Below are 13,594 nucleotides of genomic sequence, written 5' to 3' on the forward strand. Positions count from 1 at the left end.
GTGTGTGTGTATGTGTGTGTGTCTATGTGTGTGTGTGTCTGTGTATGTGTGTGTGTATGTCTCCAAATTTGAGGAAAGACATTCTGGCTATTGAGGGAGTGCAGCGTAGGTTCACGAGGTCAATTCCTGGAATGGCGGGACTACCTGCCGCTGAAAGACTGGAGTGACTGGGCTTGTATACCCTTGAGTTTAGAAGACTGAGAGGGGATCTGATTGAGACATATAAGATTATGAAAGGATTGGACACTCTGGCAGCAGAAAACATGTTTCCACTGATGGGTGAGTGCCGAACCAGAGGACACAGCTTAAAAATACAGGGTAGACCATTTCGGACAGAGATGAGGAGAAACTTCTTCACCCAGAGAGTGGTGGCTGTGTGGAATGCTGTGCCTCAGAGGGCAGTGGAGGCCCAGTCTCTGGATTCATTTAAGAAAGAGTTGGATAGAGCTCTCAAAGATCGTGGAATCAAGAGTTATGGAGATAAGGCAGGGAGAGGATACTGATTAGGAATGATCAGCCATGATCATATTGAATGGCGGTGCAGGCTCGAAGGGCTGAATGGCCTACTCCTGCACCTATTCTCTAATGTCTATTGTCTATTGTAAAACCTTCCTATTCATATGTGCATCCAGATGCCTTTTAAATGTAGTAATTGTCCCAGCCTCCACCACTTTCTCTGGCAGCTCATTCCATATACACACCACAATCTGTGTGAAAACGTTGCTCCTTAGGTTCCTTTTAAATCTTTCACCTCTTACCGTAAACATATGCTGTCTAGTTTTGGACTCCCCCACCGCAGGAAAAAGGCCTTTTGTATTCAACCTATCCATACCCCATATAATTTAATAAACTTCTATAAGGTCAACCCTCAGCTTCTGACATGCCAGGAAAATTAGCCCCAACCTATTTAGTCTCTCCCCATAGCTCAAACCCTGACAACATACTAGTAAATCTTTTCTGAACCTTTCAAGTTTCACAACATCCTTTCTATAGCAGGGAGACTAGAATTACACACAGTATTCCAAAAGTGGCCTAACCAGTGTCCTGTACAGCCGCAACATGACCTCCTAACTCCTATACTCAATGCTCTGACCAATAAAGGCAAGCATACAAAGTGCTTTTTCTCTCCCTTTACCAAAATTTTTTCTGCATATATTAGAAGCATGCAACTAATATATCTCTCAAAGTATTTCAAAGGCTTTCACTACAGCTGATGCATTACACAACTGTGTAATTTCTGTGTTGACCTTGTGGAAAATAATGCAGTTGCGAGCAAGTGAATTGCAGTTAATCTGGAATAAAAAAGCTAGCCTAATGGCAGCCATGTAACTACTGCCAATTGTTGTGATAAAAAGGATGGGTTATCTTGGATCCAATGGGCTCATCTTAACATGTTCTATAATCACATCATCCCAACCTTCATTTACAGGGCTGTGAATCCCTTGAATCCTCTACCCCAGAAGGTTGTGAAAATCTAATGTTTGATCATGTTTAATGTAGCAATTGAAAGATTCCTGATTATCAATGGCATAAAGATTTATATGGATAGTGTGCATAAAAGATATTGAAATGCTTCATCAAACAACGGAGCAGGTTTGACATTCTGAATTGGTATTCGGGTTCCCATGTTCCTATAAGTTGTGCACAATTTAAAACTCAGACACAGAATTAAACTGATTTCCCTCTAGCTCACACAAGTTGTGAATATTTGCCCACTTTTGTGAAATCATGAACTGAAGCTAGGATGAAATTGGTAAGTGAGTATAATTGGCATGTCCCTCAGTTCCAAAAACTATTTCATTCATTGAGCACACTTTTACCTGAAGATAGAATTCCCAGATCTAACAGAATCTGCCAGATGCCTTCCGCCTTGGTCCGAGTGTAGATAAAAGGACATTGATCGATTAACCAGTCCACCATTTCAAAACCCAAACAGCAGCTCCTGGGGATGAGAAATACTGTTATTTCAAATTTAAAGAGGTATATTTCACGTGAATGTAGTTGTCTTGTGTCTATTGTGAAAGGTTAGCAGATTTATTCTTTTGTATTTTGCTCATGCCTTTTACATTATAGATTTTTTCTTATTGTCATTCTGAGAATAGAAAAGCACAACGTGATTCAAGTGTAAACATTTGAATAACCTCAACAGGCCAGATATATTTGCATTTAATTACTTCACACTGCTCCACAAAAGGTCAAAACAGCCTGTGAATTTATACCCTTAGATTAAAGGAATCAGTCGAAAAAAATAATCAATGCTACATTGCTTATCAATGTTAATGATTTGAACTTCTTCCATGGAATAATTGAAAAACTTTGCAACTGCTTTGCTGAATTCCAAAGAAATAATTTTTTTTCTCAGTTAGATTGTAGACATAAAGTTTTAAAGTAAATTGCCCCTTGCTATATTGTAAAGTTAAAAGTGTGCACTTTGGGTTATTATAGAGATCTGTTTGAATGTTACTGTAATCACTTGGAAACTAATTGATTGTTTGCAACATGAAGGCCTAAATCCCAACCACCTCAAAGAGCAAAGAGTTATACAACATGGAAACAGACCCTTCGACCTAACCAGTCCACCATTTACCCAATCTAAACTAGTCCAACCTGCTTGCGCTTGGCCCATATCCCTCCAAACATTTCTTATTCACATACTTATCCAAATGTCTTTTAACTGTTTTATCTGTACCCTGATCCACCACTTCCTATGGAAGTTCATTCACCACACAAACCACTCTCTGTGTAAAAAATATTCCCCTCATGACTTCTTAAAATCTTTCTCCACTCACCTTAAAAATATGCTCCTTAATCTTGAAATTCCCCACCCTAGGGAAGAGGCATCTGCCATTCATATTATCTATATCCTCCATGATTTTGTAAACCTCTATAAGATCACCCCTCAACCTCCTACACTCTTGTGAAAGAAGTCCCAGCATATCCTTACGACTCAAACACTCAATTCCAAGCAACACCCAGGTAAATCTTTTCTGAACCCCCTTCCAGCTTAATATTATCCTTCCTATAATAGGGCTGTCAGAACTGGACAGGGACTCCAGAAGATTCCTCATAAGTGTGCCAGAATGGAAAGACTTTCAACCTGATGTAAACCTGCCCTTGAACCTCATCAGAATAAATCAGGAAAGCTGAACGTGCAAACCAGTTACCCCCAACACAGCTTGCATTTGCAAATTTTGCTTTATAAATTTTGGCTCACACTGAGATTTAGAGACAAGTCTGGATAGAGGGCAGACAATTCAGAAAGGAGGTGAAGGCCACTATCATCACCTGAAAGTTCCCTTCCAAACACACTACTCTGACTTTGAGCTGTATCACTTTGTTTCTGATCACAATCCTGGAACTCACCTCCCAACAGCACTGTTTTTTCTACACATCAAAGACTACAGCGGTTCAAGAAGGAGCTCTCTACCACTTTCTTTAGGACAATTAGAGATGGGCAGTAAATGCTAACAATACCCAAATCCTGCAAACTAGTTTTTTTTTCCAAATGCAGTGAAAGCAGAAGTAAGTCAGCAGTAGCTCCCCTGCTCTGGGTTACCAACCACTGGTAGTTTGTGGTCTCGTGCTGTCAGCAATCATTGTCCCTAATTTTTTAAAATATTGAGTGCAAGAGTCTGGCTAATTACTAGTGATGGAGGCTGACTCTCAGTAAGAGGTACTTGCCTTACATAATAAGATGCAGTTTATTGCACAAGATCAATAGGTTCAAGTGATATTGACGATTTAGACATAATTACTCAAAATTAACAAAAGCCAGTGCTGACATGCCTGATTGTAACATGTGCTTATGTTGAACTGCCTGAGTATTCACCCAAAGATGTCATCATGTTTGTTGGTTTCCCCTGCTCCTTCACTTCTTATTAAAGTATCCACTTACACAATAAAGTGTTTAATTGCTTGAATCTCCACGTTTTCACACATTGTGATGAAATTTTGGAAATAAAGATGAAAATTCAGATTATGCTAGACATAACTTCATCCTTCATATTCTGTTCTTTTGCACTTGCTTGACTGATTTCCACCTCTTTTGTGATAATAATATTAATAAAATCTCACAGAAAATATGTCGCAGCTACTTTACTGCTAATGAAATGTGGCATTTTGAATATTTGCATGTTTTATGTTCACTAGGAGTTGAGTTAGGATTGTATTTCTAAGAAAGCATATCATTTAGAATGCTGGTCTGAATAAAGCTGACAACATATTTCTTTGGGTTTGATTGAGTTCAGGATGCAAAGGTATGTTATCAGCTTGATTATACATAATTGCTCAATTGCTTCTGTTAAGTCTACTTTTTCACTCTCAATTTGTTACAATCTAAAGAAATGACAATTGTGACAAACCAATTTTTAATTCTATCACAACTTGTGATTATTTCTTAAAAACTGAAAGAACTGCAGAAGATATCAATCAGAAACAAAAAACAAAATTTGCTGGAAAAGCTCAGCAGGTTTGGCAGCATCTATGCAGGGAAATCAAGTGTTAATGTTTCAGATCCAGTTACACTCCAGTTCTGAGGAAGAATCACAGGAACTGAAACGTTAACTCTGATTTCTGCACAGATGCTGCCAGACCTGGTGAGCTTTTCCAGCAACTTCTGTGATTATTTTTTCTTCTACTGTAGATGCTGCAAAAATATAGGAAATGTATTTATTATATTTTGCCCTAACAAATGTTTAACTTTGACAGCCATCTCCACAGAATGATTTTCCAAAAAGAAACTTACATGTATTTTCCTCCAGTGGTTACACGATCTTTTACAAGATGAGGTGCTTGCTTCAGAAAGCTATTTCTCAGTGCTTTCCCTGCACAGCAAATGATTTCGGAATATATCTACGATAGAAAGAATTGAAGAATTTGCTATGGTGGCAGAACATCATTCACATCTGTAACAAGAATGTAACATATCTCGGGTATTTCAGAATGTGACATACCTCAGGTATTTCAGAAACCCAAATATTTGGATTAAGCCCAAAGTATAAATAAAAATTCTACTCTTCCCCCACCCTTTCTATGTCCAATGTCAATATCTGCATATTATAGTTATTTGTCTGGTTTGTGTAACCACATTCCCAATCTGTTGCAGAAGGGCTTCACCTTCACTCCTGCAGAAGAGCAACATTGTAATAATGTCCACCTTTAATCTCCTGTACAGATAAAAATCCAAAACAGAGCATTTGCTGAGCATACAGCTATTGATGGATGTCAATTTCTTCCAGCTTAACACTTTGTGAAGATAATGCAAGATCATATTAAACTTAACATATTTTATTTGTTAGTACTAAAGTTAATTCCTCATGAAACTAATTTTTTTTCTAATCACAATTGAGGCTGATATCGATTGCGCGAGTTGTCTAGAGCAGAAGCAGTAGACTCCAGGACTGATAGAAATTGACTCTCAGCCTCCGCGCAGACTCCCCATCATCAAGGTAGATGCATGTGAAGTTCTCAAGCTTTTGGGAGAGAAAGTAGGAACAAATCACTGGTAAACAGAAGTCATTTTCAGGTCAGAAATAAAGCCCATGGCAAATAGGTTAATCACCCGAGGCCAGTGGTGTGTCAATTACTTTAAACCAATGAGCAGGGTAAGGAGGAGAAATTATTTCACACAAAGTGTTATTATGGTGAGGAATGCACTATTTGGAAAGGAGATGGAATCAAATTCCATAAGAACTTTAAAATATATGAGATGAGTTGGAAAATAACTATTTTTTAGCATAAAGGAGAGCAAGTTACCATATGGGACTACATTGGACAGTTCCGACAGATACCATTCACTGCTGTGTTGTAATACATTACACCTGTCTGCTTTTTGGGTGTACAACAAAGTAGACCAACTTATATCTCAGTCACTTTGTCATTGAATTAAGAAATGCACTTTTGTTTACAGATAATGTCAATTAACATTTTTTGATTCAAAGGGAGGGAAAAATCAAAGAGTAAGATTTAAGAAAAGGTCCATATTTGTCACTAAGTACATCCAACTAGCTTGGTTGTCATGAGTAAACAGCTTGGGGCATTAATTAAGCCAGTCTCCTTTATAAATGCACGTGAACACTTCTGCAACAGACATAGAAATTAGAGTTGCACTCTGTCTAATTAATCCTTTTTGGAATTTCTATAGTATCAGTTTAAGACTTAAAAAACTTTAGAATTATATAACTCCAAAGAGAATTAGAACCCATTAGACAGTTAACGAAGTGCTCCATTTTAATAAAAAAAAGTACAAAATACTATCAGCTAAAACAGATGATTGATTTTTGCAGACTTCTTAGCACAAATCGTGTTCAATATTATCATGAGCAATGATCAGCTGATCACCAACTCTTGAACATCTCCTGGAATTCCTCCACAGAAACAGTGAGGAACAGACCTTTTACTGTAAACTTTCAAGATATGTACCTTTCTTCTGGAATTTGTTGGATGATTATCAGCATTCTGCTCCAAGTTGTCCACCTGCTAATGAAAGAATGCACCTATTACCATTATGTACCAGAAAACAAAATTTACACCTGACCAAACAACCAAACAAATTCTGAGTGATGATAGAACCCATCAAAATGTCAGTGCACCCCCTTGCCTCAATTGAGCTCCATATTTCAATTTGGTTTGAGATTAAATAAAAGAACCCAAAAACATGTGCAGTGCAAACAGCAGGGACAATATTTCCCTAGCTTTAATAGGTGGATTTGGACTTTAAGGCAGCTATTGGTCAGATGGATTAGCAGTCAGGCCAATGATGTGATATCATCAGGCAGTAACCCTGGTGATTTTGATGACATGTTCTCACTTACATTTAATTGGTTGAGGGGCTCTTGTAATGCAGTGGTAGTAGCCATATCCCTGAAACAGAAGGCTTGGGTTCATGTCTCACCAAGGTGTATCATAACATGTTTAAACAGGTTGATTGGGGGTGGTGGGAAGATCCCAGTTTAATTGACAGACAACACTTGGCATTTCCATTGGTACAGACAGCCCACTCACCTGCAGTTCACCAACTATCCACTTTCATATTCACTGAGTCGCCATTTTCTTGCACATTATTCTATCCCCATGCTACTCAGCGTCACAACCCTCTGTTCCACTCCTTCATCATTTTCATAATGGACTGAAATTTTACCAGCCCTCTGTACTAAGAAGTAAGTAGGCTGAGGCAACATAGGAATGGATGGTGCCATTTGGACCTACCAGGCTGTGGACGACAGGTTATTGAGTATATTTAAGACAGAAATAGATGGGTTCTTGATTAACAAAGCGATCAAGGGTTACAGGGAGAAAGCTGGAGAATGGGGTTATCATGATTGAATGGTGGAGCAGATTCAATGGGCTGAATGGCCTAATTTTTGTTCCCAGGTCTTAATGGTTTAATGTAAAGTTAATGCTCAGGAACAGGAAATGATTAAGTTGATCAGGTTATGCTGTCATCACCACTTTCTTGTCTGCAACCCATAAACCCTTGACACTTTTGCCGATCAAAATTAAAACATCTCCACTGCCTTCTGGGAAAAAGAAATTCACACTAACAACACTCAGAGGAAGAAAGTTTCCCTTACTCTGTTATAAAAAACACACCTCTTAATCTTAAATTATGTTCACTAGTTTTAGCCTCTTCTCACAAGAGGATACATTCTCCACTCTATCCAGTCCCCACAAACTCTTAGGTTTCAATAAGATTACCTCATTTTCTGCTAAGCTCCAGTGCTAAACCCAACTTGTTCAACATGTCCTCACACATAAGCCCATCATTCCAGGAATGAATCAAGTCAACTTTCTTAATATCATTTTTCCAGTAGAGATCAAAACTGTTCAGCTATAGAAAAACTTCCCTCCTTTCATCTTCCATTCCACTCACAGCAAACAACAACATTCCCTTTACCTTCCTAATCATTTGCTGCACGTCAGTATTAACTTTACATAAGACCATAAAACATGGGAGCAAACATGAGGCCATTTTGCCAATCGAGTCCGCTCCACCATTCAGTCATGGCTGATAATTTTCTTCAACCCCATTCTCCTACTTTCTTCCCATAACCCTTGATCCCCTTGACAATCGAGAACCTATATATCTGCGACTGACTGTGTGGAGTTTGCACGTTCTCCCCGTGTCTGCGTGGGTTTCCTCCGGGTGCGATCCCCTTGACAATCGAGAACCTATATATCTCTGTCTTAAATATACTCAATGACCTGGCCACCACAGCCTTCTGTGCTAATGAATTCCATTGATTCATCACTCTCTGGCTGAAGAAGTTTCTCCTTATCTCTCTTCTAAAAGGTCTTCCCTTTACCCTACGGCTGTACCCTCAGGTTCTAGTCTCTCCTGCCAATGGAAACGTCTTCCCAACTTCCACTGTCTCCAGACCGTTCAATTATGCTGTGAGTTTCAAATAGATCCTCCCCCCCTCCCCCACCATCCTTCTAAATTTCCTTGAGGATAGAACAAGAGTCCGCAAATGTTCATCATTTGTTAAGCCTTTCATTCCTGGGATCATTCTTGTGAACCTCCTCTGGACCCTCTCCAGGGCTAGTACATCCTTCCTGAGATATGGGGCCCAAATTGCTCACAATACCCTAAATGTGGTCTGACCAGAGCTTTATAAAGCTGCAGAAGTACATCCCTGCTTTTATATTCTAGTCCTCTTGAAATAAATGCCAACATTGTATTTGCCTTCCTACCTACCAACTCAACCTGCAAGTTTACTTTAACAGCATCCTGGACTAGAAATCCCAAGTTCCTTTGCACTTCAGATTTCTGAATTTTTTCCTCATTTCGAAAATAGTCCATGCCTCTATTCTTCTTACCAAAGTGCATGACCTCACACTTTCCTACGCTGTATTTCATCTTCCACTTCTTTGCTCATTCTCCTAGCCTGTCTAAGTCTGTCTGCAGCTTCCCCACCTCCTCAATACATTCCTGTCCCTCTACTTATCTTTGTATCATCTGCAAACATAGCCAAAACACCCTCAGTTCTTTCATCTAGATCATTAATGCATAAAGTGAAATGTTGTGATCTGAACACCGACCCTTGTGGAACACCATTAGTCACTGTCTGCCATCCTGAGAAGGACCCTTTTATCCCCACTCTCTACTTTCTGCCAGACAGCCAAGTTTCTATCCATGCTAGTATCTTGCTTCTAACACCATGGGCCCTTATCTTACTCAGCAGCCTCCTGTACAGCATCTTGCCAAAGGCCATCTGGAAGTCCAGGTAGATAAAATCCATTGGCTCCTCATGGTCTAACCTACTCCTTACCTCCTCAAAGAATTCTAACAGATTTGTCAGGAGAAAGTGAGGACTGCAGATGCTGGAGATCAGAGTCAAGAGCATGGTGCTGGAAAAGCACAGCAGGTCAGGCAGCATCCGAGGAGCAGGAGAATCAAGGAGGTCTCATTTCTAGTGAAGGGCTTATGCCCAAAACATCAATTCTCCTGCTCCTCGGATGCTGCCTGACCTGCTGTGCTTTTCCAGCACCACACTCTTAACAGATTTGTCAGGCATGACCTCCCCTTACCTACGACTGAGGTCAGGCTAATTGGCCTGTAATTTCCCATCTTTTGTCTTACTTCCTTCTTAAACAGGGAGATTAAATTAGCGATTTTCCAGACCTCTGGGACCCTCCCTGACTCCACTGACTCCTGAACAATCACCACTAACATATCCACCATCTCTTCAGCTATCTCCTTCAGACTCTGGGGTGTAGTCCACGTGATCCAGTTGATTCATCCACCTTTGGACCTTTCCGTTTTTCTAGCACTTTCATCTTGGTGATGGCCACCATATTCACCTCTGGCCCTTGACTCTCTTGAACTTTTGGGATGTTACTCGTGTCTTCCACCATAAAAGACTGATGCAAAGTACTTATTCAGTTCCTCAGCCATTTCTTTGTTCCCCACTACTACTTCTCCAGTGTGATTGTCATGCGGTCCAATGTCCACTTCTGCTTCCCCTTTGCCCTTTATGTATCTAAAGGAACTCTTTCAATCTTCTTTTATATCACTGGCTAGCTTATCCTTGTATTTAGTCTTCTCCCTCCTTATTTCTTTTTCATTATTCTCTGTTTGTCTTTTTAGGCTTCCCAATCCTTTGGTTCTCACTGCCCTTCGCCACGTTATATGCGTTTATGCTGTCCCTGACTTTCCTTGTCAGCCATGGTTGCCTCATCCTCCCTTTAGTATACTTCTTTTTCTAAGGAATGAATTTTTGCTGTGTCTCCCGAATTACTCCCAGAAACATGATTCATGTCCAAGAAACTTAGGTCTCTCTGTACCATCAACTTCTGCAATTTCTTTACATATAAATAATATTCTGCTTTTCTATTCTGTAAGAATATAAGATATAGGAACAGAATTAGGCCACTTGGCCCATTGAGTCTGCCCTACCAATCATGACTCATTTGCTTCTGAACCCAATTCTCTTGCCTTCTCCCTATAACCCTCGATCCCCTTATAATTAAGAACATGTCTAACTTTATTCTAAATACACTCAATGACTTGGCATTCACAGTCCTTGCGGCAATGTGTTCCACAGATTAACCACCTTCTTGCTGAAGAAATTTCCTCACCTCAGTGCTAAAATGTGACCCCTTCCCTCTGAGGCTGTGCCCTCAGGTCCTAGTCTCTCCTACTAAGTGGAAACATCTTCTCCACATCACTTTATCCAGGCCTCTCAGTATTCTGTAAGTTTCCATGAGATCCCCCTCATCTTTCTAAATTCTGAATACAGACCCAGAGTCCTCAGCCACTCCTCATATAACAAGCCTTTCGTCCCCACGATCATTCTTGTAAACCTCGTCTGGATCCATTCTAATGCTAGCAGATATTTCCTTAGATACTGAGCTCAAATCTGCTCACAATATTCCAAAAGCAGTCTGATCGGACTCTTATACAGCCTCAGTAGTACATCTCTGCTCTTGCATTCTAGCCCTTTCGAAATGAATGCTAGTATTGCATTTACCTTCCTACTGCCAAACAGGACAAGTCCACATTTACTTGTGTTATGCCGAAATTGTCCCCACTCACTTAATCTGTCTCTATCCCTTGACAGAGTCTAAACCTTCACTTGACTACTTACTTTTCTATGTATTTGAGTGTATTAGGCAAATTTAGCAACTGTACATATGGTCTGCTCATAGTAAATTGTTGACGCTCCAGCATCGATCCCTTTGGAAATCCACTCGTTACAGCTTGCCAACCTGAAAAAGACTCATTTATTCTTCTCTGCTTCATGTAAGCTAACCGTCATTTATCCATGCTTAACATATACCATATGCCATCTGTTCTTATCTTGCACAGATGCAGCAGCTTACCAAATCCTTTTTGGAAATCCAAGTACAGCACATTTACCAGTATCCCTCTATTGACTGAATGTTACTTTGTCAACAAACTCTAAGAAATTAGTTAAACATAATTTCCATTTCAACAAACCATGTTGGCTCTGCAGGACAATTTTGTAATTTTCTAAGTATCCTGCTATAACCTCCTTTTAATGAATTTTAGCATCTTCCTGATATAACATATTAGGCCAGTTAATCCTGTAATTTCTGGTTTTCTGCCTCCTTCCTATCTTAATAAAGGTGACACATTTGCTATTTTCCAATCTGCTTCCAGAATGTATGGAATTTTAAAAGATTACAACCAATGCATCTACAATCTGTGCCACCACTTACGTTGTGATCCTTGGATGCAGGCATACCAGTCTGGGAATTTGTCCACCTTTAGATTCAATAGATTCCTCTGCAACTTTTCCCTTGTGATGGTGATTGTTTTAAGTTCATTCTTCCATAAAAACCTTTGGTTTACAATAACCTTTGGGAAATTTTTAAATCTTCTACTGCAAAGACCAACACAAAATACTCTGCCTATAGCTCTGCCACTTCTTTGTTTGCCATTATCAATTCCCGAAATTAATTCTCTAGAGGACGAACACTAGCTTTAGTTACTGTTCAAATATTTGTTGAAAAAAACTTATTGCCTGTCCTTTTTTACTCATGAGCTTTCTCTCATAATCTGCCTCCTGCCATTCTTTACTGGCTCTTAAGTCTGTTTAATTCATTGACCTACAATTAGTCTTTGCAGATTTATACAGTTCTTTTTTCAATTTAATACTTTCCTTATCTACCTTACATAACCACGAATAATGTATTCTTCTCACAGAATATTTTGCAAAGGACAAAATATTCAGTTTGTCATTCAGTTTTTACATTGTTGGCCAATACATATGCAGCTATTCATTATCTTTATCATTGATTTTAAGAAATATAAATATAAATAATCTTAATTTTTATAAAGTAAATCTTTATTCTTATTTGACTTTAAATATAACGCTTCCGACTGACTCATTTGGCAATGATTCTTTATTAATTGCAATAATTTCAACTCTTTTAAATTGTAGAACTGAATAGTAACAAGGGTCACTGGATTAATATGAAATACAAATAACTTGTCCATATTTAATATTATTTTTGGAACATACTGAAGACTTTGAGAAAATCTTGATAGTAGGTACTTGAGATTGTTATCAATGCAGTTCATGATTAATAACTGCATGAAACCAAAGTAAAACAAAGCTAATTGCTACAGGAAACAGCAGATGTGATCATAATTCAAACATTTGAACAATTTTCTGTGACATGGTCTTGCTAAAAGTTAGGGCTACATCTATTCATCATGTTTAAGGCTAGCCTGCAGTAGAGTTTTATCTCATTAATTATATTGTATACTAACTTGATGTTTATATCAGGTTTTGCAGGGAAGTTCTAAACATGTTTTTTTAGATTAGATTAGATTACATTACAGTGTGGAAACAGGCCCTTTGGCCCAACAAATCCACACCGACCCACAACCCACCCATACCCCTACATTTACCCCTTACCGAACACTACGGGCAATTTAGCATGGCCAATTCACCTGACCTGCACATCTTTGGACTGTGGGAGGAAACCGGAGCACCCGGAGGAAACCCACGCAGACACGGAGAGAACGTGCAAACTCCACACAGTCAGTCGCCTGAGGCGGGAATTGAACCCGGTCTCTGGCGCTGTGAGGCAGCAGTGCTAACCACTGTGCCACCGTGCTACCCAAAATGTATATGAATTGTTTAATGAGTTTATACGAGCAAATTCTTAATTACACTTTCTCCAAGGCCATAATCCCAAACCACCTGATGAAGGTGCAGCGCTCCAAGAGCTAGTGCTTCCAAATAAACCTGTTGGACTATAACCTGGTGTTGTGTGATTTTTAACTTTGTAATCCCAAACAATATCTTGTTCAAAGGCTACTCACAGATGTATTCCAACTTTCAAATGTAGCATTGCGGACAATGAAATTAATTCTTAACAAAGGGATGAGCTGCTCAGAAACCTATAAACCTGCAATCCTATAATTTTAAAGGCTTTCATTTACTTGATAACTGGTTGCTGGGATAGCATTGATTTACTGATTAATTTCCTTATTTGCTCACAATGGACTGCAAAACAAGGGTGAATGTTGCTGTATCAAGCATCTAGCATCTACCCAGCAAGAACAGTTCGAGGCTCAGAAGCACTTTCAATTCTGCAAGGGCTACAATTAACAGTAAGG

The 13,594-nt window shown here is 39.2% G+C and overlaps 1 protein-coding gene across 3 annotated transcripts in view; it reads right to left on the reverse strand.

Moving 5' to 3' along the window:
* Positions 1-13,594, reverse strand: part of LOC122549783 (rap guanine nucleotide exchange factor 5-like) — a 177,879-nt gene that overhangs the window by 152,311 nt on the left and 11,974 nt on the right. For 2 of the 3 annotated variants that reach the window (XM_043689809.1, XM_043689811.1), the window contains exons 2-4: positions 6,421-6,477; positions 4,745-4,851; positions 1,821-1,942 (exon numbers count right to left, since the gene is read on the reverse strand). In XM_043689809.1, coding sequence (XP_043545744.1) covers positions 1,821-1,942; positions 4,745-4,851; positions 6,421-6,477 — 286 coding nt within the window. The remainder of the gene's footprint in view (positions 1-1,820; positions 1,943-4,744; positions 4,852-6,420; positions 6,478-13,594) is intronic. The other variant, XM_043689810.1, reaches the window with a different exon arrangement.

This window comes from Chiloscyllium plagiosum, chromosome 5 (genome assembly GCF_004010195.1).
Source record: "Chiloscyllium plagiosum isolate BGI_BamShark_2017 chromosome 5, ASM401019v2, whole genome shotgun sequence".
NCBI classification, from domain to species: domain Eukaryota; kingdom Metazoa; phylum Chordata; class Chondrichthyes; order Orectolobiformes; family Hemiscylliidae; genus Chiloscyllium; species Chiloscyllium plagiosum.